Source organism: Caloenas nicobarica, chromosome 6, assembly GCF_036013445.1.
Source record: "Caloenas nicobarica isolate bCalNic1 chromosome 6, bCalNic1.hap1, whole genome shotgun sequence".
Taxonomy (NCBI): Eukaryota; Metazoa; Chordata; class Aves; order Columbiformes; family Columbidae; genus Caloenas; species Caloenas nicobarica.
This window is the reverse complement of record NC_088250.1, coordinates 7,476,178-7,502,668: the sequence shown is the minus strand read 5'-3', so window position 1 is coordinate 7,502,668 and position 26,491 is coordinate 7,476,178. Positions and strand designations below refer to the sequence as shown.

Genomic DNA, 26,491 nt, shown 5'->3' with positions numbered 1-26,491 from the left:
TTTCTCAAACATCTGTTTGCAGATGTTTGCATTTTGAAATGAAGAGATTGTTGGTCAGCTTTCAATATTGTGATGCTTGCTACGGTGAGGTTGTTGCTCTTTTCTGCTTTCTGTCCCAAATAGCAGCTGAATTTTGTGGCAATTTGTGTGATATAACTGGATGCATTACCAGCTGAAGAGAAAGCACTACAAATGGCATTTATTTATCTTGCAAAGCATTGTATACATCTTCATCCCCAGTGTCTAGGAAAAAGTTTCCAAGATGTTTGATTTTTGAAGGTCTAGGTATTGTTTCCTTTTGCTGGCAATGGCTGTCAAATCCATACACTTTATTATGACTTGCAGCCAGTCTGAGAGCTGCCAGGCAGAATAAATGGGGTGCCACATGAGGTCCCCAGGTGAGTAGTTAGGTAGGTGGAGAGGGAATTTCTGCTGAAGCACAACACTCCCCAGGTGAATCACCTTGCCCAGTGCAAATACCGCCATCTGCTGCCTGGCTACAAACCAAAGCTGGTGTGTGGGCCTGCCTGTGTGCACAAGAGCATGTTCCAATCCATGTCTGCTGTGAAAAAGTTTTTGGTCCGAGATGAAGACAACAAGACCATTCTGTGCGTTTTGGTGTTTGCTGCAGTACAGGGATATGAAGTGCTGTTGTTCGTGGGGAATGTTTGTACTTTAGGGTGCAGCTGATTGAGGTGTAGCTTACTGACTGAGGAGGCCAGCACATGCATGCATCATTTACTAGAGGTGCTGCTGCTCTTGTTTTTGTAGCTGAAAATTGAATAGTTTTACAAGGAAAACTGTGAGGGCTTATCAGAAGGGTCACTGCTCTTTTTTTGCTGCTTCACATGACATAACTTAGCTGTATGCCATGCTTTTACAGAATCCTGGGGGATACAGCGTGTGGAAATATGTGTTTTCCCATTAAAAAGTTTATAAAGGACTCAGACTTTCATTGACTTCTGTGGCAGCTTGAATCATAACTTATTGAGACAAATTTCTGTTCTAGAAGTTATTTCTTCCTATGTCATTGATGATGTATCTGCTGATGCCACCAAACTGGATGGTGAAGTGAACATGTCAGAAGAGAGAGCCTGGGCAGGCTGGAAGAGCAGGGCTAGCAAGAACAGTACGAACTTCAACAAAGACAAGTGCAAAATCCTGTACCTGGAATGACATAACCAAAGAGCCCAGTACAGGCTGGGGTCTGTGTGGCTGGGGAGCAGCCTTGCTGAGAGTGACCTGGGACTGTTTTTTCTCTCTTGACTGAAGGTAGGAGTTCAGAGCTGTGAAGAAAACAGCAGCTTGTATTTGCAGAGGGCCTGGGGCTTTAAGTCTGGACCTACACCTGGAAACACACTTGGAGAAGAGCTCAAATGCCTGTTCTGAAAGGACCATGAGTAATTCACTCTTGCCAGGGTTTAAGTGTGTGTTTGTTTTCCCCAAGCAAACTACTTTTGGGTAAATGCCTTTGGAGGAAAGGGGCTGTTTTCCCAAGGGAAGTGCTTCCCGAAAAGTTTCCAGTGGGTTAGGTATAGATGTATCTCTTGGATCTCATGATGGTTCTTCCACTCCTCCTGGCCCATTGGCTTTCAATAGGGGCAGGGGAAGGGAGAAGGCTTTTTGCAGTTGTTGCTGTGAAAAGCAGGTGGGGTTTTCCCTGCAGCTGCACAGCCCAACTCTGAACACGGTCCATCCCAAGCACCTGCCAGCAGGGTCTGACACCCACCTTTCAGCTGAGGTCTCTCTCCAGCTGAGAGCCCCAGACCAAGGGGAGCACACAATCCCTGTCACCACAGAAGAAATCTTGCTGGGTGAAATGACTTCTTTGCTCTCAGTGAATTATTCAACACAAAATACACTGTCGTGGTGGCTGGCCAGCTCCTGGGACGTGGTCAGTTCAGTGCAGCAGTGAGAGCTGTGAATTAAATGGCCTTTGCCCACCTGCCCACACACACATCTTGTGAGTTTAGGCTTTTTTAATCCACGGCAATATGCATTTACCTGATTTTTGTTGCTGTGTCCCAGGAGGAGATGGATCTATCCTGCCTTTTATTTCCTTTATACACTAATATAAGCTTGGGATGCATGTATTTCGTGTCATGATAGTCTAGTGCCTCATCTCTCTAGGCCTGTGATGGTGCTTCTGTGCAGATGGAGATGGTTGCAGACAGATGGAGTTAGTTGCAGTGTCTTGGTGGAAGCTGCTCTGGCCCAGAGCTGGCACAGAACTGAGCTAACGGGCCATGCACTTTGGAAAGTCCTTCTCTGTATGGCACCATCTGATCTTGATGTGTCCCTGGCCGCAGGGAAGGGTTGAAAGGTTTGGCTCCCAAAGCTTCTTGCTAACTGGCCCTTTCTGTGCATCTTGGTGAGAATGAGGTAGGCATTGGTTTGTTCAACTTGGAGAAGAGGAGACTGAGAGGAGACGTCATAGTGGTCTACAGGTTTAGATTGGACATTAAGAGAAGGTTCCTCAACCAGAGGGTGCTGGAGCACTGGAACGGGCTCCCCAGGGAGGTGTCACAGCCCCAAGCCTGAACAGGGTTCAAGGAGCAATTGGCCAACACTCTCAGACACATGGTGTGAACTGGAGGGCTGTCATATGCAGGGACAGGAGTTGGACTTGATGATCCTTGTGGTTCCTTTCCAACTGAGGGCATTCTATGATTTTAGGCAGCTGTTGCTGCTGGGCATTAGCAGACTTTAAAATCGGGGCATCTTCTTGAACAAGCACATCTTGGACATCCTGAAAGGAGCTGTTTGCTCTTCTCTGTTGAGCTGTGAGGGTTTGTCTGGTTTCAGAATGACATGATACTGTTGTGGGTATGGGAGAGGGGGTACTACATGTACACAAGTTGGCCTTTAGACAGCCAGTCCTGTCACTCTGGGTCCCAGCAAACCCTCCTAGCAGTTCCTTATGCACATGGGGATACTGGTCAAGCCTGGGCTGTCCTGGAAACTGTGGCAGCTGATTTTGAACTTGTATGGGTGCCTACATGTTAGGTACAAAGATGTTCCTTCAGATACCTTTCAGGATATACCTGTCCTGCCAGGTCTCCCCAGCCTGAGGGATGCCTTACATATCTTGTGGTACAAGTTGTTTTCTTGTGGAAACATCCTACATCTGTCTCCAGAGGTGGGGACCCTGGCATGGGATGGAGAACCGCAGGGCCAGGAGGATGCATCGTGGCCCACTGGTGATATTCAAGCCTTCTGGAGGAGCGGGCGATGGATCAGATTGCACCTTGTGGTCAGGAGGGACACGTGCACTGCTGGACTCTGCTGCAGGAATCCTGGCACGAAAGCAGTGCCTGGCTGTTGTAAATAAGCCCGTCTGCATTTTCTTACGAAGGAGGTGGCTAATGTGTTTTTGCCCCTGGCTGTCTCCGTTTCCATTATGAATTTGCTTTTAAACATTGGTATGATACTGTCTCAAGGCAACTTTATGTTGAGTTATTTTCCTGCATCCCCAATATAAGTGGGTAGTAGTTCTTGCTTTATGCCATTCCTGTTATTTGTTTTATGTAGGGTATTAATGTATTTCCAATAACAACATTGTAAAACTGTCATCTAAGAAACATGCAAATCTAATAATCTCCCTGTTGATTTATGAGCTTTCTGCTATCAGGAAATCTTTCTTGTGAAAAGGAATATTAATGAGATCATATAAAATGCCTTTTTTTTAAGAAGAATTTACTTTATTGAAAAGATGTAGATTTGCTCTTGATGGTAAATAGCTGAAAAACATTGTGTGTTATCTACAATGTGGGCTTGGTCTGGGAGACACTAAAATGACATACAGTAAAAAATAATTGGCTCAAGCAAGGATATATGAGTAAGTGGAGGTTGAAAGCATTCTGCTTGCCTAGGCTGGTGCCTGGTATGCAGGTATTGTGAAAAAGGATTTATGTCATTTAGAAATAAATCATGGACCATAATTAAACCTTGATTGCAATAAACTTGCTTGCTGTGAAATCGTGGATTCATAAATACAGGATGATTTCAGCAGGAGCAAAAATGCAGGAAGAGGTTGTAAGCATGTTTGACATTTACACATTTGACAGCTTATACATTTTTGTAAGCACAGTATTGACTGCAGCAGAACTGCTAGAGGTGAAGTGTTTCTTGGTTTCTACAGCGTGCCTCATTTGTCTGGAGTGCACCGAGTTGCTAAAATAAAGGGCTGATTTATAATGAATAATTTATTCATAAACTTCATGAATCTTTCCTTTTTTGCTCACAAAATAGTGAGCAAATAGTTGCTGTTTCTAAGAGCTTTTGTTTGGATATTAGAAATATTTTTTCCTTTGTGGCTGGTATCAGTGTAGAATTTGAACTACTAAGCATTCAGGGTGTTTGTTCAGTGTTTGTACTTGGCTTGTATTTGTGTGCCAGTGGGGTCCTAGTGCTTGTGCTGGAGCATAACTGTAGAACTTCGTCTCTAAATATTTGCTGGTGGGCTTAGATTGGGAACACTTGATAGGTGATTCCCACAAACGTTGTCTTTGAGGAAATGAAGTGTTCCTGCCTTGCTGGAACTGTACTTGTATAGAAGTAGCTGCTTAGGATAACTTTTGCTTTGAGACCCGTGGCAGCATATTACCTGAAAGGCCGCCTTGCTGTTTAGGAATCTCCACCTAAAAGCAAGAAAAATCCCAAAAGCTTGCTTCAAGCCCTTAAAATAGTCAGCGAGACATCAAGTATAAAATCCACAAATCTAAAGACAATGATCTTTACCCATTCTATAATTTTCTACAGTCTTTTGGCTTTCTGGGGTTTGATGCACAGATACTTGAATGCCAAGAACTGCTGGTGTTGGTGATGACTTTGCCATTCCAGGCACTGAACCCTCAAGAGGTGGAGGAACTCCAACGCTACTAGACTGTTGAATCAGGGAGTACTTAATGCTTCAGGACCACTGCTCATGTCACTTTTAGAGTTGGTTTATCCATGTTAATGTATATTCTTGCACTTTCTGCCAGTGCTATGTGATTGCATTTTGTTAGCGTGAATGCCCTCAGGATATTTGTTCTTGTGCTCAGTACAGGAAAGTAATTGTGTTTTTTCTTAGAGCTGGCCATTGCAATCAGTTTTTTCTGCTAAATGTAGCCACTCAGGAAACAGAGGTGATATCACGCAGGTGGTGGTAGATTACAATGAATGCCAGTGTGGCCAAATGACCCCAGCTGGCAGCTAAGCTCTTATCCAGTTACTTGATCACCCTGTCCCCAGTGGGAGGAGGGAGGGAATGGGAAAGGGCAAAAGCCAGAAAAATATCCTCAAGAAAGAGAAAGAGTGATGCAGAAGCAGTCACAACCAGCCCAGTCAGTCCCTGAGCAATGGCTACTTTGGAAAAACTCTTCCATTTTTATTGTGGAGCGTGGTATCAGATGGCGTGGGACATCCCTTTGGTCACTTTGCGTCAGCTGTCCTGGCTGTGTCCCCAGTCTCTTTTGCACCCCCAGCCCACTTGCTGCGGGGGGTCAGGATGAAAAGCAGAGAAGTCCTTGATGCTGTGCAACCGCTGCTCAGCAATAGCTGAAACATCCATGTGTTCCCAACACTCTGTTAGCTGCTAATCTGAAACACAGTACTGTGCCGGCTGCTGTGAAGAACACCAACTCCATCCCAGTCAGACCCAGTACAGCAAGTTATGATTTGGAACAGCAAGCTGCGCATTTAAATAAACTTGGCAAAATAGTTAAATACCTAGGAAGAGGCTGTAGGTGGTGAAAAAGAATTAATTTGGAAATGGTTGCTCAGTTTGTCTGGAAGCAGAGTTGAAGAGGGTGGTGAATGATGCTTGAAGATGCTGACAGATGCTTGCAGGTTAACTTTCGCGAGGTTATTGTGAAATCAAATCAAGGATTTCACGGGTTTGCTGCAAGTGTAAATGAAGGAAGTGGTATTGCAGTAGCTCTGTGAATCAGTCAGGATCAGTTAGCCTTGCTTTGCAGACTGGCTGCAAAAGCTGTGGTGCATGATAGGGAACCCAGATTCAATCCCTGTTCTTGTGGTGCTGTGCCAGGAGGTGGGGTTTTAAGCTTTATGTACGTGCATGTACGAGAGGGGTTGATGAAAAAAGTAGAACTGCAAGAAGTTAAGGTAGTGCTGCAGTCTCTGTCTCAGAAGAGAGGTGATTGAGCAAAGTGCCTGCTGACAATGATCAACCAGGACCTCCTCTGGGTCCCCAGGTGGGCCATGGGGTACAGGTGTTTATCAGCAGTCATCCCGCTTGCTGTAAACTTGCTGTCTGGGTTTACGGTGAGCCTGTTCTGTGGCCCTCCGCAGGACATGAGCCTATGTCTGGCTTGGATGGTTTTTGCTTGTGTTATACTGACAGATAATGTAGAGGGCTGTGGCAGGTGCTCGGTGGCTTCACTGATCAGGTCTTTTCTGCTGTGGTTCAATCCTGGAGCTGACTTGTTCTACGAACCTACAATGCCATGCACATAAGAGTTTCAGCAGCGATTCTTCATACCGGTTCTTTCTTTTACGTGTGTGCAGGTAATCACTGCTGGACTGAGAAGCAGAGTTATCCTTGTTGCAGGAAGGACCAACACCCGCTGGGGCCAGGTGGTCCAGGGCGTCTATCAAAAAGGAGGATGTGAGCTGTGGGGAGCAGCTGGCCAGTCTTGTGGTCTGTCTGCATCACACCATGCTCTGTATCTTGTCACTTTTGCACAGGATTAGTGCTCTGTGTTTCAGCTGGCAGCCAGGACACTTGCTTCTTGCTGGGGATAACTATGTCAGTAATGGGTGGGCAGGAGGAGGTGGCAGCACAGGTAGAAAATGGCAGCTGGGACCGGAGTATATTCATGCCAATATGGTATTGCTTATTGAACAAGACTTCCCAGAGCTGAGGCGTGCTCCCGGTGGGGAAAACTTAATGTAAAAATGAACAGTAAGTTTTAGGCTGCTTGGTGTTCACTTTTGTAAGGAGAACATGACGAGCTGTGGATGGTCCCCTGAAGAGTCTGGGTTTGGGGTGTGTCAGAGAGGAGAGGCTTTATCCTAGCTTTGGGCTTCAATTCAGTTGGTTGTGAAGTGTGAGTTTAGGTAGACTGGATTTAATGGTAAGATTGCGCTCTTCTGAGAGCAGTGTGCTTGGAGTCAGAGTTGATTCACCTGCATGACCATCAGCAATTCCCAGTGAAAACTGTCAGCAGATGTGCAAGACAAGTCTGTTTTGGGCTGTTTCATTTAAGCGTTTCTCAGATGCCCAAGCACAGCCCTTGAATGAACTGATAAAACTAATTGCTCCAAGTAATTGAGTCTTACTTAATAAAGACATACCACTTTGCTGCATCTTTTCAACAGAGAGGACACAGGTGCTCATGCCATGTCTAATATGGGAGAGCAGAGTCTGTGTTGTTCTCAGTGCTGGAGAAAGGGGTGATTATGATAAGGCTCTGACATGAGACAAAACAGTGCCTGGAATTGCCTGTTTTGCTAATTCTTGGTTTTGCTGCTCCCAGCTAAAGTAATTATCTAAAATATAGGCTGATTTAAAGCTTGAGCTCATCACCAGTGGCTTTGTATCTAATGTCTAAAACCTTGTGTAACTGCTCAGAGACAGATGAAAATGACAGCTTTAGTATTTAAGAATCCTTGAAATTCAGTTGGACTTCTCATTTTTCTGGTTATGGATCTTAATGCCTCTGGGAAATTAAAAAATGTTATAATTTTTTTTTATTAAAAGATTGTAGCTTCAAGGAATAACTTTTTAAAAAATTAATGCTAAAAATTCATTACTCACATTCTTCTGAATGCGCACCTTCTCATGACTTGAGCCAGAACAACCCTTTGTGTGTTGAATTACAGGGATGCTGAGGGCTGAGGTAGAAATAGCATTAAAAGGAAATGCTGGTATTGTGACTGAATGCCAGAAAGTCTGAGCCTATTTTAGCAGTGCAAGCTGCTTCCAATAAATGGCAGCATGAAGCTCACAAGGGACAGAGTGTGACACTGGTGGCTGTTCTTGGCAGGCGATGGATTTAGAAGTGGGAGATGAATATTTTGCCTGGTTTCGCTTAAGATTTCAAGTTCTACCAGGGTTTGGTTTGACCGGTAGTTGCAAGTAACTTTCTGTAAGAATGCAAAAGGGTATAACAGCAAAACTGAGAACGTGCCCTAGAGCCAGGGAGAAAATCTTGAAAGTTATCAGTATGGTCAGCAAACTTAAAAAAAAAAAAAAAAAAAAAAAAAATATATACACACACATAGCCCTTTTGTTTTTCAGGTAACAATATTTTGGTCTGGAGGTAATGCTTGCCTTGCATCAGCTACAAAGTTGTGCCAGTGACCCCGTAAGAGCTATTACTGCTGACCTGGCAGGTACAGGAAATATAAATATTTAAAGATTCAAAGGCTCAAAGTAATGAAGTGAGACCTCTGAGATTCTACTGCAGCCTGTGATGTTTGAGAACAGTCTGTGTTATTGAAGTTTTGTTTGCTGTAATGTGTGCTTTTTGTTGCGTCACTCCCAAAGTCCACTTCCAGCAGCAGGAACTCGGTAGGTTTAGGCTGCGTTCAGTAGAGCGGTGTGTCTGGTGCACCTTAAGGGTGGGGTGCAAAAGGGGTCAGGCATTGCCTCTGTGCTTCCCGAAACAGTTCCTTTAATCCTTGTAAAATGACTTAAGACATCAGTTCAAATGGCTTTTAGTCTTGACATAGAACAACTTGGTGAGTTGACGGCAAACCTTGCAGAGCATGGAACTTCCGTGGTGTGAACTCCAGGCCTAAGAGATGCATCTGGTTTCAACCTTACTACTGGACGTGTGGGAAGCAGAGTTGTCACTATATTCACTTGTCTTTGCTTTACTCTCCTTTTGACCACCAGATCTTCAAGTGCTTTACAGCAGAAGACTCTGTGCAGGGTACCGTCTTGTGAGAGCAGATAAGTGGGAAAAACAAAGACTTATTTTGCATCCAAGGTGGTCAAGGACTGGAGAATGTTCAGCAGCCCATGGGCAGTGTCTGTACTGGCTGTACGATTGTCCTCTGTTTTTTCAAGGGATATTCAGACAAGATCTGAAGGCATCAATGCTGAGTGATGCCTATGAACTGTAGATCAGGTCTCAAAGCCTCTGTTAGTCTAAGCAAAATCTAGAAGTTGTTCTCCTGCCTCTCTCAGCTGATGTCAAGACAAGAGTTAGTTTTCTGCCTGTGTGAATAAGTTACCCATGGAGAAGAACTTCTAGGGAGCATTTTGGCTTTGCCAATGCCATGCTGTGAGACCAAGGAGGAAAAAACATAAACTACACACACACACACACAAACCCCACCAAAAATGCCCATGTTGTTTTGAATTGAGTTGGGTTTTCTTTTATCTGAAGGGACATCATTAACTTTCATCTGTCATCTGAATGTCCAGGAAACAGGGGATCAGGAGTAGCTCCTCAGTGCCTGGGATGCTGTTCAGACTGTTTTACAGAGTGCAGACATGTGATGATGCTGGATGATTTACATTTGCAATGAAAACACATCTTGTAATTATCAAAATTTCACTCACAAAGAGAGATTATTGTTCTCTCAGTTGTCTGGGAACAGAGCTGACTTGATTGCGGGGAGTGAAAGTGGTCTGAAAATAGTCATCTAACAGAAGCTCCTTAATTTCCCCCTTTCTTAAATAGCACATATCTGTTTGCTGTGTAGGTTGAATTGGATTCCCTCTGCTCCAAGGTGCTTGGCAGCTGGAACTTGATTATAGTAGAGTCAAAGTTTAGCCCTTAAATTCCTTAAATCAAGAGAGTCTTTCTCCATCTCACTGCCTCTCGAGTTTCAAGAAGTTTTGTGTTTTGGGGGATTTAACTATAACATTTGTCCATTTTAAAGTGATGCATGTGTGTGTTCTTATGCTTTTCCTGTCTGCTCTGCAAGCCCACTCTAAAAGCTTTCTCGGCTTCTTCAGTCTGGTTCATCAGTGTTATCCTGATCAGAGACACTGTGAGCTTCATTGCTGCCACTGCAGCCAGAAGCCTTCATAAAGCTGCAGATGAAATTTGTGGCTTCTCCCCAGTGCTGCCTGGTGTCTCGGTTGTATTCCCCTGAAAGCCCATATTATTCCCTGGGATGTGGAAGGCAGCAACGCTAGGGCAGCCGGCAATGGGTCAGAAACACTTATTGTCTCATTTTTCACACTTTCTCCATTTTGTTCTGCCCAGTTTTTTGTTTGAGGCAAAGGTTTCACCTTTTGTCACTTCTCCAGGTGCCATGGCACTGTTCACCAAAAGGGCTTGTAGCACCAAGTAATTCATGGCAGGGTCCTTATTGGTAAATGCCAGGAGCTGGTCTCTAGAGGAGGGGAAGGAGGCTTTGCTCATTCAAGAGCGTGTTGTCCTTGGTTTGTGTGGCCGTGCCTGTTGTTCCCTCAGCATAGATGAAACAACTTTCCATTCTGAATGTTTCAATGACTGAGCAGTCTCTTGGGTTCAAAAATTTGGCCTCAGAGGTCTTTTGCAAACTATTGAATTTCAGGTTGAATTCCAGTTGCTCTTTACAAATCTAGTGGTGTTTCCTAACCTGACACTGCTGAAAACCTCAAAAATCTGTAGAAACCCAGAATTCAGGACACTTTGAGTCTGAAAATGTAGTATTGGTTCCACTTGCTTAAATCTACTGAAAGCAGAGATTTCCCAAGAATGCTTTTTTCAACCCCCTGCCCCAAAAAGAAGTAAACTGTCCTTCTCTTGTTGGTTACACCTGGCCTGTTAGCACTAGGCAGGTGGTACCTGTGGAGGTGCATCACCTGTGAGTGGGGACAATGCCGCGCCGTGCTTGGACCTGCATTTTCTCCCACCAGCACATGCCCGAGGCTGTTTTCTCCACAAACTCTCTCTTTTCCCATCCTGTCCATCCCCAGTTTCCACTTCTTCCTCAGCTCCTGTATTTGTTTGGATTGAGCATCCTCAACCCAAACACGCCTTTGACACGGACAGTGAATGAAACCAATTTTGCTGTAACATGGGTCTACTGGTGTGTATAATTTATCTGTGGAGAGACAGAAGAAATATTTACCAAGTTAATTACAGACTTAATGAGCCAGGATTCAGAGAGGTGAAATAGCAAACATTACCATTCTCTGGATGCTGCAAAACAAAACCAGAGCTCCAGAGAGGAATATTCATATCATTAATTTATTTCATTCGTTTAATAAATTTATTTTTGAGCCCCTCTCGGCATTACTATTAATACAATCCTGCTGTCAGACTTTCCTAGTAGCTACTCTAAGAGGGAAGTCTTTAAATGCTGCAATTGGTTCAATAGTTAAAGTTAGTGTTGTACTGGCCACAATGATGTGGCTCGGCAATTAGGAAGCACTTTTACAAGTTTAGGTTCCAGTGGAATATTAACAGGTCCCGGCATACAGGAAGCAGATGGTTCCTTTTCTAAGAATGAAGTCGAAAGCTAAATGTTGTCTGAACTACTGCAGCAAGTTGGTGGTGAAGTGTGCTGGCAAACAGTAAGGACCTTGGAGCTCCGAATGCCAAGTTCTTCCTATTCATGTGTCTTCAGCGGTCTTGTTTCTTGTGTTTCATTACCGCAGCAGCGGCACGATTGATTGCAGAGAAACCACTGTAGGAGCAGGTCAAACAGTGTGTCTGGAGATTTCATCCTTCGTCTGAGGCAGCATGGTCCCATCTCTGGTTGCAGAAAAGTTGGTCGCAGCACAACAGATGCTGTTCTTGAGAATCTCTAGCTCAGTTTAAATCCTCTGCATTGTGGTGCTCTGCTGTGGTTGTAGGCACAGAAGAATATTACCCGCCTTCCCTTGGTGCAGACAGCAGTTAAGGAGAACTGGGAAGAAAGAATGGCAGACCCTGCTGCGGATGAGTGTGTCCAAGAGCCAGGAGAGAGTGTCTTCAGCTGCAGTGAACAAGCAGAATGGATGTACAGAAGAAGCTCTGGCTTTTGGCTGGGCAAAGCTTCAACTGGAGTTTTTGATCGTGTTCCCAATGCTGAAATCCAAGTTGGCTGGTAAAAACATGCCCACCCCTTTTTGGAATATGCACCCACATCCACCTCTCTGAGCAGCTGTTGGGCGGGATAGCGCACACATGGTGTCGCGCTAGCCAGTAACGTGGCCCTGGCGACACTCCTCCTTGGTGCTGTGTCCGCTTGTCCCCACCAGCGTGGGTTGTTCCTGGCACAGCCTCTCTGCTCATGTGCAGTTCTACCGACTTGCATACAAACTCTTTCCTGAGGAGTACCATGGCTCAACAGGTTCCTGTTCTAGGATCTTGCAGTAACAACAGGGAATTCATCCACTGACCATTAAGGTCCGTACTTGGGCCATTGTTTCTGTTGTGTCTTAGAACTGCATTGCCTTGATGGGGTTTTGCCTTAAAGTCCTTTCAGTGTGAGTGATACTTATCCAGCTCCATCTGTCACCCAAGGGCTCAGATACTCCTGATGTGTGATCAGCTGCTGTTCTGCACTCTGACAACCTAACAACCAAAAGCAACTTTATTCTCTTCCTTATCAAATCTTAGCCCTGGTATTTTACATGCTTCCCTGTCTGTCTTTGAGTGCTTGTCACTTGGGAAGTTTTAAAAATGACCCTGTGCCACATAATTCAAGTGGAGCTGCGATTTGAAGGTTAATGGAGGAATTTTACACATGGAATCTTAAAAATGAACGTGGTCAGACACACCTCTGCCTTGTGAGCAGTCAGCAATGGGTGAACTTGTTTGAAGGCAGCAGTTTATCTCCCAACTCCCATGAACATCCTTTATGCACTTAAAAGCCAGGTGCTAGAACCCATGTTACTAGAAGTGTTTTAGTGGTTCTGTTGTGGGGTAGTTGTGGTAGAGTGATAAGATACGTTGCCTCTACCTGGAAACCAAGAGTAGCAAGTGCCAAGTGCTGTGTGTTGGAGGGGGCATGGAGGACACCTAGCCCTGTTGCAGCCTGGCTCCAGTTAGTTGAGTGCTGAGGTGTCGGGTCTAACTCATCCCTGTAATTCCTTATGGTGTTTTCCATGCTGAAGTCAGGCCGTAATTTTTCAAGAAGCCCAGTAATTTCTGTGCTGACACTGGAGCCTGAGCATCAAGGGGATCTGATGGGGAAATCAAATGTCCACGCTGCTTTCTTGCTTGGTTAACTGGGCTCAGGCTTGGCAAGAGTCAAAGCAATGCGGGAGCTCCCAGGAGCGTGCAAAACCAACAGACCTGGGGTGTCCCAAGGGTCTGCTGTGTGTCTTCTACCTGGGAGGCTTCTGCTGGGTGCTTTGGCTTGCAGGGTGGTGGTGTCACACAGTTCTGTGTGGGTCGGCTTCCCATTTTGTGCTGGGGAATTCTCTACTTGTCAGAGAACACCAGCTTGTAAATGCTTCCACTTGCCGCCGAGACACAAAGGCATTGGGTCTGGTGCTTTGGAAAGAGTTGTCTCAGCAGCCTTAAGTGGGTAACTAATGGCTAAAAGCGAACGAAGTAACTAGATTCTGCCTTTGGCTATGGAGATATCAGGAATTCGGTGCTTACTCGTAGATGCAGTCCTGGGAAAAAGGCACTGTGTTCCATCTCTTATCAGAACACTACTGCTAAATGGAGAAGAGCTGACAGCAAATATTTACTCTCAGATCAATTCTGTTTAAAGTGCGGTGTCTGTAGCAGAGCTTGGGCACAGAAAGGTCAGTTGTAGGATCAAGGCTGCATTTATATAAAGACAGAGGAATATGCACTGGAAACCCTTGCTTAGAAAAGGAAAAGACCAGAGGAATTTTTAAGTCACGCTATGAGGATCTTAATTTTTGTCCTCACACTGAGCGTTTTCTCGTGTTCGGGTAAGTTGCTCAGAATGGAACCACGTCCTCTTCCTTACGGTGGTTGAGGGAGGAAAAGTCCAACACGGCAATGAACTTCTAATGGAACTATGTGTCTGTCTCAGGGTTTCCAGTGTATGACTATGAACTCCCTGTCACAGAAGAGGCGCTCAATGCTTCCATTGCAAGGATCAATTCTCAGTCCTGGGGGACAAACCTGTACGGTGTTGTCAGGAGCCATGTCACAAGAGTAAGTGCGCAGATAACGGAGATCCTTTGCCTGATATGTGCTTTGCTGTGGTGGGAATCTCTTTCCTCCCAGCCCTGGACACCCAGGTTTAGTTGGAGTTTTCCGATACTGCTTGGAAGAGGGTGGCTTTGAGGTATGATCTGAAGCTATGGCTTTAGGAACCTAAATATTCTTTGTATGTTGTTTTGTACCTGAAAATACTTTAGGAGTTTAAATTTTCCACCCTTAGAACAGAAAGCTTTGAGGGATGTCTTGTAAGCTTTTGGTCAAAACTAGTGGTTTTAAATACTTCCAGCTAACTGCTTTGCTTTGGGCATAAAGTAACCTGGTTCTTTTGAAGGTCTCAGCTGAACATTTGCACTGGTAATTAAATGCCACCACACACACACATTTCTCAAACCTCTTTTTACATCATCTGTCTCTACACAGCAATTCTGATTATAAATCTACTAGTGTCTAAATACAGGCAGGAAAGCCTTACCTGCTATAATTAGTGTTGCTAAGTATTAAATTGGATACCCCATTTAAGGAGTTGAAGCTTCCTAATTTAAGGTTAGCATGTTCCTGAACATCCTCAGAGCCATTCTGTTTCTATAGATAGCATGTATTGAATCTTCTGCAAGAAGGAATGACAATATGACTTTTGGATTCATCTAGTTTAGGAAAAAAAAAAAAAGGTCAAAAGCACTGGGGGTTTTGTTTGGGTATTTTTGTTGTTTTTTATTTTATTTGTTTTGGGGTTTTTTTGAGTCTCCCATCTCAAGCTAAAACATTGATTAAGCTGTTAGAATGAGAAAAGAAAATCCTAATGTGTCAACAAAAGCCACCGAACTCTCTGAAGCTTGCAGCGTTGCATGCATGCTGCCCATTGAAGCACCTGAGCTGACAAGGAGCAACTCTATAAACCACATTAATTGCTTGCAGTCGTGTGATTTACTTGCCAAGTCATGTATTTGCAATAGACTTCCCAGCAGTCTAGATATGCAAAGCTGAGCTGTTAGCACCACGGTTCCCACAGAAGGGGGGGTAGCATGCAAGGGTAATGCCATGCTTATCTACCTTTGACAGCTGTCGTGCCCCCAGCTGACTCTGAGCAGTAGCAGGATCCCACAATGGCTGTGGGGTGTCAAGTGAAACCCCTGTGGAAAACTGTGCTGCTGTTACCAAATTGGCCTAAGAGTGACTCCTGAGCACAATAAAATAGTCTTTCTCACATGAAGTAATCTGCTCAAAATTGGGCACTGACCCATAATGCCCTTATGTCTTCCTTCTGCTTGACAAAGAAGCAAGGTTGTTATGTAGCAGGTGTAGAAGTGATAGAGACTAATTACCTGTTGTGTCGACCTTCCTTCTACCAGGTTGACATGTGGAACAGCGATGTCTATAAACTAGAGCTGCAATTCAGCATTCGCGAAACTGTATGCACGAAAGCTTCAGGGAGAGACCCATTCACATGTGACTTTAAAATTGGGCCTTTTGTGGTAAGTGTGTGAATGTGAACCCCCTGCTCCTTGCAGGATGTGTTGAAACACTACTGGTACTGGAGAATGACTAGCTTTCTAAAAAAACAAAACCAAACCCAAACAAATATAAGCTGCAGCATGGAGTGGTTGTTGGGTGGGAAGGTTCAGTGCTGGGAAACTCTTCTCCCTGGTCACTGAGGGACACAGGAGCTGCTCTGAGCTGGAAAGGAGACACGTGTCTTGGAGCAGCATGTAGTGAAAACGTCTATGTGCTTTAGGACCAAATCTTGGGAGGAAAGTATACCTTCTTTTCTAAGATAAAAGGGTAGAAAAATGGACCTTTTACATGCTTTTGCTTATTATGAATCTAGACACTATATAGAGGCTATTTCTAAGATAAAAGGGTAGAAAAATGGACCTTTTACATGCTTTTGCTCATTGTGCATCTAGACACTATATAGAGGCTATATGTAGTGCAGATTCCCACTCTGTGCTGACAGTGCTGATCTTCAGGTTTCTCAGGTCTCTCTTCAGCCTGAGATAACACAGATTGGGCTCTTGATACAGCTCTTGCTGCACTCTGATGACCAGCCTTCATGAAAATACATCACCTTTGAATCTGGACTTTTCTGTTCACAGTTATTTTTGCCAAAACCTGGCTCCTATTGCAAGCTTCTGAGTGGTTGTGTCCTGTTTGCACGAATCTTACAAAGTGTACGGAAGAACTCTTTGAGTCCCTGTGTGCAATGACGCCATACTGTGTGTCATACTTCTGCAGAGATTATTGCTGCGTCTTTATGCTGCTCCAAGCTGAGCTCTTCTCACATCTTTTTTCCTATGTGAATGGCTGCCAAACTTGTCTGTCCTTCCCAGACACAGTCTTTAGGGAAAAGGAGTGATTCTGGGAAGGTGCTGAACAGGTCGGGCAAAGGCTTTCCTCATAGCTTGTGAGTGATGCGAATGCCTCAGGAGGTAGTTTATCCCATGAAGAGGGGGGTTAAATGTATCTTTGAGTATCACTACTCTTGAGCTAAGCAGCATGTGTGAGTGTGTAGATGGGGCAACATAGAATTGATGGTGGTTGCTCTTTTTTCTTTGAAGACACAAGTCTTGGCTACTGTGAAGTTATCACTGGGTCCTAACCAGACACCATTCCTCCTCTTTTCTTCTTGGGGCGATACAGTATGAAAGATAGTGTGGGGATCTCTGTTTTCCAAACTTGGGTGGCAGGTTTTGCTGGAGCTTCTGTTGAATTTTGGAGACAACTTCTTTAAAGGTAGTTTAACCTTTAGAGCTGGAGATGCCATCAGCACAGCCTCACACAGCTCTTCTGTTTGTGATTGTTGATGCCAGAGCCATGAGAAGGATTTGGAGATTTTCTTCTGCCTCAAGCAAAGCAAGCTTGAGACTTCATACAGCTCATATGAAATTGCGGAGCAATAACTTGTGTGTAGTTGTATGCTGCCAGAATATATTGGTCTGGCTGTATCCTGCTCCAATAATTTGTTGGATGATAGTCTTGATTGAGTTTCTTCCTTTTGGAATTGATTTTTAAAATCCCTGTACAGGTTTCCTTCCCCTGGTGAAACTCGCATGAGATGGTTTGTGCCGTAGCTTTGTCCTATAAGATTTGCTCTATTTTGATCTGTTACAGACAACTGCTTTCTGCAGAAGTATTGTGGATGTTTCCGGTGAACTGATCTCGAACGTTATCGTGCAGTGCCATCGTGGCACGTCTAGCTCCGAATCAATGAGCAGTGAGGAGGTAAGGAAGAGGAAAACTGATTGCTGCTGCCTGGAGGAGTGAAAATTCTGCTCATCCTCTTGTAAGGAGAAGTCAGGTGTATATGTGTAAACTACAACTCCTGTTGCAGTTGGAGGTTTTGATCAAAAAACTGTATGTGGTTTAAAATCCAGCTATCTCCTGTAATGCCTTAGCTTTCCATCAGCTGAGAGGTTTGACTTTGCTCGATGGATTCCTGGGGAGAGTGTGAATCTCTGCAGCAGTCTGGCACATCCACCAACTCCAACAGTCTTTCTTTGTTAATGTATAGACTATGTGCTTGGAGAACAGTGACTTGGCAGATCTATAGACAGAAACAAATACCGATGGCTTTTCTCTCTGTTGCCAAACCCAGCCCTCAGCTGAGCACATCATCACAGGATAGCTGAAGAACATTTGCTCTACTGAGATTTGTGTTCCCTTTTTTGAGCTCTTACTTGGTTATTAAGGTGTGATTAAATACTGACCCAACCTGTGAATTCCTGCTGTTTTCAAATCATGCCAGTGTCTGCTTTTTCCATGAACTGACACTTGAACCTGGGTGCCTGCACTTAGAGCACAGATCTGTGGTGGATGTTGTGCTTGAGGATTGTACGCAGGGAACAAAGGTAATTTCACAAGCAAGGTGCCGGAGGATATGGACAGCTTTTATTTTTGGAAGATGCAATGGAATAAATGAATAGCTTGAAACAAATAGGATTGTGTCACCTTCTCTTGATTTGAATTGCCAAATTAGCTTGTAATTAGTATTATTTTGCTGTTCAGAATCTCTATTCAGAGCTAGCTAGTGAATGCACCACAGGAATTCTTGATTTGCAGAGCAGAAAGTCTCCATGTGAAGTACTGAAATATGTAAGGTAGTCTTGGACATTCAGTCTGTCCTCTGTGGGTGAAGCATAACTCTTGTTTAATAGGGTACTCAGTATAAACACTTGCTTTTACAAGCAGCGATCTTCCTGCAAGTTGTCTTTAACCATCACTTAAAATTCAGTATTGGTGCCAATATTCCTGCTGGGGAATGTATTTCCTGCAATGGTAAGAAGGAATAAATGCCAAAGGGAATTTTATGTGCCATAATTGCACATGGAAAGGAAAGTATTTCTTTCTGCAGAGGGCTGCAGCAAGTGCACTGTAGCTCTTGCTCTAGAGCTGTAACTCAGTTTGAGGCACATCAGCCTGGCTGAGATGGTGTGGTGGACCTGTGATGGATGGTGTTGGTGTAGCTCCTGTCATGCTGGTGGCATTTAGATAGGAGAAGGAATTGTGATTGGATAAGGCTAGGATCATCTTACTGGGATAGACACCAACAAAAGAGTATAGAGAGCTTTTAAAATAGTAATTTGGGATAAATGAGTCTAAGAGGTACCCTGTATGACAGCAACAGGCTCTGTTTTCCTGACTGTATCTGCACTACAGGGAGGTCAGGTAAGGTAGGAAGTACGAAGGATGTTCACTTAAGAGCCTACCTGCAACTGCAGAATTTCCTTAGCAATGTCACTGCTTTGCAATGGTATCAGCAATCTTGTTTTCAGATAAATTAAAAATGAAGCTTGGAATTACTTCAATGATCACATAGTACCTGAGGAAATGAAGGAGCAGCCAGCTTCTTGACAGATGAGCTTCTTAAAGAAACACGTTTAATTTGCAGATGATGCGTATGCCGATAATGAACCCCAACAGGCGAGGCAGTGGTCACAGAGAAGGTAAGAAATTTCTGCCATGCTGGACTGTCCTGTCACATGTTGGTTTGCCTTTTGGATCATCTGTTTGGGCCATCTGAAGATCACCTGTCTGAGGGAGAACAAAATATGGCAGACCAGCAGTTTGCTCAGGTCACAGCCGGCTGCTTTTTCCTGTGCAGAGGGGATGTCCCATTGAGGAAGCACTGAGGGCATTGGGCTGCAAAGTTAGGGCAGTGCTGAGGTTTGAATACTCTGTGTATGCACCTTCTGGATTGAGAGATTTTTGCTTTCATAACCAGTACTTACGTGCATCCTTGAGTTTGTCCTGATGTTGTGCAGGATGCCGAATGAACACGTGCTTGAAAGCCTATAACATTCATGTGTATCTCAGTGTTCTTTTTTTTTTTTTTTTTTAGAAGATGTATTCCCTCCTGAAGCCTTCCCTTCAAGTAGAAGAGGCAGCAGCCGTGGAGGCTGGCATAAACCCAGCTATTTCAGGTCTGACAAGATAGAATAATACAGTTTGGGTGAGTACAATTCAAAGTGTGGCTTTTATGCATCCTAGGTCTGCAGGTTTTGTGGCAGAGTGAGAAAGTGACTAATCAGGATGAAGAGCCTCTTTGGGAATGTGCTTCTTGGCTGTGAGCATGTTAAAAGCCATTTTACTCCAGACATTTGTAGGACTTGCTTACGGTGAGTTTCAGTGACACAGAATACAAACAGCACTATCAGCGCCCTCAACAAATGTCGATGGGGTGGCAATCTCTGATGCCTACAGGAGGGCTCACAGAACAAGGGTCTGACCAGTTGTCAGGGCAGCAGAAGACATTTTTGATTTTCCTCTTGTTGCTTCACTCCTCGAAAGACACCCCAACTACAGAGCTCACAGCTTTCACTCGCTCTTGGGTAGTCTGTCCCATGTGCTCATGCAAACACCAGTGTCTTGGTGTGCAGGTAGTATGAATAGTGTGCAAGAAAATGAATTTGCTGTGCTGAGTTTGGCAAACAGCTCAAGCCTTTAGCTACAGTTCTGCCTTTTTGCCTCAATTGTTCTTGGCAAGGGGACCCATGTTTCTAAGGTTTCATGGGTACTTCAGGCCTTACCCAAACTGGTTGCCCTTAGCAGGGGTGTCTCACTTGGCTGTGGCATCTGGAACATGCCCTGGCTGTGTATTGGTGAAGACACAGATGAGTTGTTGGGTACCCAATTCTGCCCCAGTCCTACAGCAACTCACCTGCCATTTTTGCACCGGTGCTCTCCTTGCACCTACAGCTTGTTGTGTCTATTTATACTGCAAACTCTTGGAGGAATTGTCATGTCTTTGTGCTGAATCTAATGCAACTAAGGCTGCACGGTTCATCAAACAAAAAAAAAAAATGAATGTGGTAGAGATGTATCTGGGAAAACCAAGATGCAGTACTCAGGGCAAGTGTTTTTTGCAGAGAAGCTGTGAAAGAGAAGTTTGGAGCTCAGTTAATGGGAACGATCACGAAAGGTGCTCAAGATTCATTGGAGCTGATAAGGCCTGTCCTACAGACTCCAACTTTGCTCACTTGCTTCTGAGGCTCCATGTGGCAGCAGCTGTAACTGCTGCTGCTGTTTTACCTGCTATCTTATGGAGTTAATCTAAAGGGAAGTATTTTTGAAAGAGTTGTAGCAATGCAGAACAGTGATCAGTCTTTGGCATGCTTAACATTTTTAAAGTAGTTGGGAAAGGAAGAGGAAATGACTTAGCACTATGTGATTGAAAAGGCTTCGTGCAATCACTTGGGTGCGTATTGTTAGCAGGTCTCAGTCCCCGTAAGTGCCAGAACTGAATGCTCCATGTGTGGAGCTCAGAGGAGGCCTGCTGCATTGGAAACAGGACAGTTTTAGATGTCATTTAGCACCGATGACTCACCAGAAACTAACACATGTTACTCATAAGCGGATCTGTGGTAAATCTGCCTGTGCTGAAGGAGTCATGTCCCCTACTCGCCTAGAAACTAGATATGAAAGGAAAAGCCAGTTGTTCTGCTAGGTCAGGTCTGTCATTGGAAAAATTATTTCATTAAATTCATATGCTATTTTAGTTTATCCATGAGCCAGCCTTTCCTATTATAGGACTCTCTAAATTTTCTACATGTCTTTGAACTTCCTTGTGCATGTTGCAGTGGCATTCTCATGTACGCTCTGTGTCCTTCTGGGTAGCTTTCATCCAAGGAGATAGTGTGGAAAGGCTGAGGCTTACAGAAGAGTAGCATAAGGTTGACTTTCTGTTCTACAGAACAGAGGGACAAATTTTGTAACTTTGGTTGGCTTCTGAAAACCAGACTGTTTTTGGCTGGGTGGATATGAGCTGAACCTTCTTCAGCCTGTCTTCCAGAAAAGTTGTGGGGAAGGAGGTCTATGAGTTTGAAATGAGCAGACATCCTTTTCTTTGCATTTGGAGAATACCAAGTATATGAAATTAATAATTTGTTTCTCAAAAGGAGCTGTCCCCATTAAGCAGTAATCAAACGTTTTGCGTTCCTGGATCTAATGCCTAACACATCTCAATCTGCAAGCTGTAAAATCTTCTGAAAGCTAATATGAAACAAATGGGAATAAATTTATGGTTATGGAAATTCTGTGCAGTTTGAATTTTAATACTTTGTGCTTGCTACGGAAGTTAGATTGCAAGTGTCATTTGCAGAGGTGTGTTTCAAACCAGCGTCCTAGGTTTTAGATATCTCAGAGGCAGATACATCAGGAGATTAAGGTAGATTTTTCAAAACTCCTTGTTTTTCCTGATTTTATTGATTTGACTTATTATTAGCTGCAAAGTCTGGAGAGAAGTCTTCTTAATTTCACTTATATCTAGAATTAGAGGGTTTCATCTGTTGGTTTAATTTGGAGCCACATGTATCCAAATTATTTCATATGTTTGAGGCCAGGGAAGGTTATTCATGACTCTTTATCCTGGTGTTTTGGGACCTATGTGATCATGGCTGGCACTATTACAAGCCATACTGTGATGCATTAGAAATATCTGCTGTGTTTTGAGATGGCAGTAGCTCAGATGGCTTAGTTTAGCTGAGAATATGTTGGGGGAGTCTGGGGAAACAGCGATTTAATAACAGAAGATTTTCATCTCTTACTCAAAGATCCTGCTGTTGACAGACAAAGCTAGACAAGTTCAAGTGAGAAATGAAACGTGCTGTTGTGGTTAGGGGTTTTTTTTGTTTGGTTGGGTTTTTTTTTGGTGTTGTTTTTACGCAACAGTATGGGTAACTGGCTGCAAAAATTACTAACATGGCTGATGGGTTTTTCATGCTGGATTTTGTGTTTTCTGAACTAGACCTTATCTTTTGGGCTAGAGGAATTATTTTAGGAGAATTCTGTGCCTGACTCTGTGTAAGAAGCTAGGTCAAATTATCTCACCGGTGCTTTCTGGCTGTTCTTATTTGTTAAACAACCTAATATTCAAGAAGAAAAAAAGTGTAATTGTTATATAAGGAAGAACTTTTTCAACGCTGCAGTCTTCAGACTTACCCGTCTGCTTGATGCCTGCAGGAGCTGGCAAACTGCATATGAAAGAACCACATCAATGATTAATGAGCTTGCTTCAGTGACAAGTCCTAATCAGATCTACTGGATATATTTCCTAGTGCATCTCTGGGACTGGAGAGGCTGTAAAATTGCCGTGGCATGCTGTGGACCAGCTTTTCCAACAAATAGCTCATGCACAGGAGGGAGTGACAGCAGGACAGCCAGCTGCTGTACAACAGCTACTCACCCGTTAACAACCTTACTATGCAACAAGTGTTAAGGTCACCAGTTAGCTTGACCTCCCAGGGATGTGCAAATCTTGTTGGAGCTGCATCGGTTTGCCACAGTGTTGGCAAAGGGCATAACAGTGATGCAGTCAGTCCCCTGTTGAAAGTCTTGGGGAGGAGAGACTCCTGCTGTGAATGGATGCAGTTTGGCATACACACACAATAGGAAAGGCTTTTTGAGTGTGCACAGGTATGTAGAATTATGGGTTCCCTTAGGCTGGAATCTGCTTAATGGTGTTCGTGGCTCTGAATTGCAAAGAGAAGCCTAAAATTGGCCCTAACTCACCTAACGCCCTGAATCCCAGAAAGCAAAAGAAAAGGGCCCCAGCACTCTGTTCTTCCCAAATCAACTGCCTAGGGCAGCTGTCTTTTGTGCAGGGTGGAGTCTGACCTATGACTTATGTCTGGAGTCTCACCAGCAGTGCTTCATTTCCTTGAACAGGAAAATTAGGAAGAAAGTTCCTGTCTTTGCTTGCAATATACGTGTAGATTGTGAATACTGATTTTTCTCTTACTGTCGTTAATCACATGAGGAAAGTCTTTTTTTAACAGAAAATCTGATTCCTTCTGCCTCAAGCCAATAGGGCTATAATTTCCTCCCTTAGTTTTCTGCATTTTATTAAATTGACTCTCTGGCAGAGCTCTCGCCTGGCATAGCTCACTGCTGACAGGAATGTGGTGTTAACAGCTGATTAACAGCCTTGCAGAAGCAGAAATTAATAGAAATTAATAGACTAGCATCCTTGAATATTGAGGTTTGGTGTGGTTTTTATTTATTTTTTTTTTTAACGAGGGAATAACTGTCTACGTAGGGTCTCTTCTCATACCCCTCATGCCCAAGAAATCCAGGATCCAACCTTCAGAGAGAAATGGATGCTTGTTTGTCTGTCTTCTAGAAAAATAATAATGGAGCTGGGTGCATAACCCTCCTGGGGCATGGAGAGAAGAGCTTTTAATCCCCAGTGACCTCATTAAGAAGCTGCTTGATTTTAGTTCCAGTTTTGTATTCTTATGGCTTCATGTATTCTGTCTTTGTGGGGTTTTTTTATTCCTCTCCATTCACCCACTCTGCTTTCTCTGGTTCTCAGAAAGCAGCTTATTGCTTCCTGGGGGAAAAGAAAAAAAGTGAAGCATCAGAGGGAAGGAAAATCCCTGCAGAATGGAATCTGTTGCATAGTGCATGAGCTCTGTATTGGATCAGCTTTGAGAGCGAGAGCAATTTATCACTTAGGCAGTGTGGGGGAAATGACAGGCTACACTTGTATTCCTCTCGCCTTGGAGTCTGTCTGTGATGGCTAAGTCCTTGGTGTCACCTGGCACCTGTGATATGCTGTAGCAGGAAAGACAGCAGCATGCTTTCATCTGTTCAGAGGTGAAGGACTGAAACTGAGACAGACCCAGGCAGAACCATTCTTGATGCTCAGGTCAGATCGGGGTGCAGGGATGAAGCAAAGGTGTTACAGCAGAGAGGGGAATCACTGTGACAATCTCTTGTTGCTATTCTGGATGGCAGTGATTTTTGCCTTACCCTTTGTCTACCTATTCTAGTTCTGTTCTGAAGGATTAGACTGACTGCTGCACTGAGGAAATTGTTCCTGCTTCTGAAGGATGCGGAGCTTGGATGATTCCTTAGGCTTAACTATGTCTTCAAGGCCTGATTGCAAACCCCTTAATATAATTGCTGGAGAAAAATCACAGGACTTGGCTGGAGAAACAGAAAGGTCTCTCAACTGTCTCTTCCAGCTTACTACTCCATGTTGCATTTTGCAAACACTGGAAATCAGCTTGTCAGAGCACGCAGATTGGGAGAGACCTCTGGAAGCCCAACCCCTGTTCAGAATGGGACCTCGTTCATGAGGCTCTATAGCTGAGGTTTGAATATCCCGGGACATAAAACCCTCATCCTCTACAGGCTCCAGGTTCAGTGCTGGAGCGCCCTTGGAGGAAGGTTTTTCCTTAAACTGAACTGGAATTTCCCACGTTCCCACTTGCTCCTGTTTCTTTTGTCACTTGGTCCCCAGAGATGAGTGTAGCAGCTGCTCCTGGTTCTTTGGTCTGCATCCCCCATCTCCAGGGCTGGGCAAGGACCCAAGTGGTCCTGGGAAAGCCCCTCTCAGAGGGTCGCTGTGTCTATCACTACCACGTGTGTGGACACTTCTTTTTGGCACGAATCTATCCCTGAAATTTTACTAATAAAATTGTCTTACAGAAAAATTTCAGGTTGCCATGGTGACAAACTTGCTGAGGATACAGTGTAGGCTATAGACTGCTGTAGAAGCAGTCACATGTTCTTTTAGAAAAAACATATCTCAAATTTCTTCTGCATATTTTAGCTCTTAATTCAGATACATTTCTCTGAAGACCATACACCAGCTAATAGTGTCAACCATCTCTGCTTTTCAAACTTTATAGTATGCGTTGATTTGTGGCCAGTGTTACTTATTTCACCGTTAGTTTTTCTAGCAGTCTGATTCTTTTTTTTGTTGTTTTACACTAATTAGTAATTGACATGACATTTGTGCACATGTGAAGTGTTTTGCATAGGCAGGTTTCTTTTCACAGATTCATGGTGCAATTCTGACGCTAAATAAATTAATAAGCAGCTCAGTGAAGATGAATACATTTTTTCTGAGGCCATGGATGTTTGGTTAGTTCTGTGAAGCATGAGACAAATTTTGAGCTATGACATTTCTCCCCCCTCCCTTTTTTTTTGAAGTAGATTGGAGAATGAGAAGAATCAAGATTCAAAGATCCAGCAGGCGAAGAACGAACCTGATGCCATTTCCTTTTCTTTTCTTTTCCATGGAAAAACTATTCTGTATTGAAGTGACAGTCTTTCCCTAAACTTTCTCCTGTAACATCAAATGGTCATTGGATGAGCTCATGAGATGCCAACTGCATGCACTTGGCAGTCGATAGCTGCCTTCTGATGGGTTAGAGCTCACTGGGAGGGCTCAGACATCCAGCCTTAACTGTGTCCAGTATGTGTTGTACCATCGCATCATGATGCTATTAAAGGATCATTATTCCATCTGTTTGTTCTGCAGTTGCTCTCTGGTTGCTTGTAATTTTCTGTAATGCTTGTAGCTAATTATCGATTCATTCAAAGTAATAAAGGCACTTAATTCCTTTTTCTCTGGGGTGCAGCGGCTGTGGGCAAGGTGTCTTGCTACAAACCCAAGGGTGTGAGTTTTAGCCCACGGGCAATCTGGATTTAATGGGTGCTTGACCACTAATGTGGGGGGCTGAGGGAAGCTAATGACAGTGGTTGTCAGGTACTGACAGCTTATGGAATAAGTCCCACGTTAGAAAAGACCTTTGTGTTCTTCTCCTGGGAAAGAAGTCTTTCCATGACTCGTGACTGCAAGGGAAGAAAGCAAGTGAGGAGTTCACACTTCTGGGACAAAATGTATTTTCTCCCCATCTTTATGTATTTCCTTCCCTGTTTCAAGCTCCATTTCTCTGGGATGGGAGGGAAGAGGCCTGTAGGGGAGGTGCCTGTTGCCTGAGCAGTTGCGATCCAGATGGGTGCTTTCCATCGTGCTCAGGATGGATTTGTGTCAAACTGGATCAAAATAACAGGCTAGTTTTCTGAGATAGAAACAGTCACATTAGTTAGATATCTGGTGGAACACAATAATGCTATTTGGTGCTGAAGAAATCTTTAAAACTTGCAGACTTGTCTCCTTTAGGAAAAAGCATCAGCTGGGTTTTAAGATCTACTTCCATCCCTGTTCACCCTCATCG

At 44.0% G+C, this 26,491-nt stretch overlaps 1 protein-coding gene across 4 annotated transcripts; it reads left to right on the top strand.

The window, feature by feature from the left end:
- The first annotated feature begins 13,714 nt into the window (after window positions 1–13,714).
- On the top strand, window positions 13,715–25,775 carry SPP2 (secreted phosphoprotein 2). Of its 4 annotated transcripts, none has more exons than XM_065638108.1 (7): window positions 13,715–13,789; window positions 13,894–14,018; window positions 15,377–15,499; window positions 17,136–17,246; window positions 18,913–18,967; window positions 19,363–19,473; window positions 25,464–25,775. In XM_065638108.1, the coding sequence occupies exons 1-6, from the start codon at window positions 13,741–13,743 to the stop codon at window positions 19,461–19,463; spliced, it is 564 nt and encodes a 187-aa protein (XP_065494180.1). In that variant the 5' UTR covers window positions 13,715–13,740; the 3' UTR covers window positions 19,464–19,473; window positions 25,464–25,775. The 4 variants fall into 4 exon arrangements, with proteins under 4 accessions (XP_065494180.1, XP_065494181.1, XP_065494182.1 ...); XM_065638109.1 differs by having other exon boundaries at window positions 25,461–25,483; XM_065638110.1 differs by lacking the exon at window positions 18,913–18,967.
- Window positions 25,776–26,491: the final 716 nt, after the last annotated feature.

Excerpts from the sequence above, each read along its gene's own strand:
- SPP2 (XM_065638108.1), top strand. The coding sequence starts at position 13,741 with ATGAGGATCTTAATTTTTGTCCTCACACTGAGCGTTTTCTCGTGTTCG. Across the intron at positions 13,790-13,893 it reads GAGCGTTTTCTCGTGTTCGG|GGTTTCCAGTGTATGACTAT; the intron begins GTAAGTTGCTCA and ends TGTCTGTCTCAG. Across the intron at positions 14,019-15,376 it reads TCAGGAGCCATGTCACAAGA|GTTGACATGTGGAACAGCGA; the intron begins GTAAGTGCGCAG and ends TCCTTCTACCAG.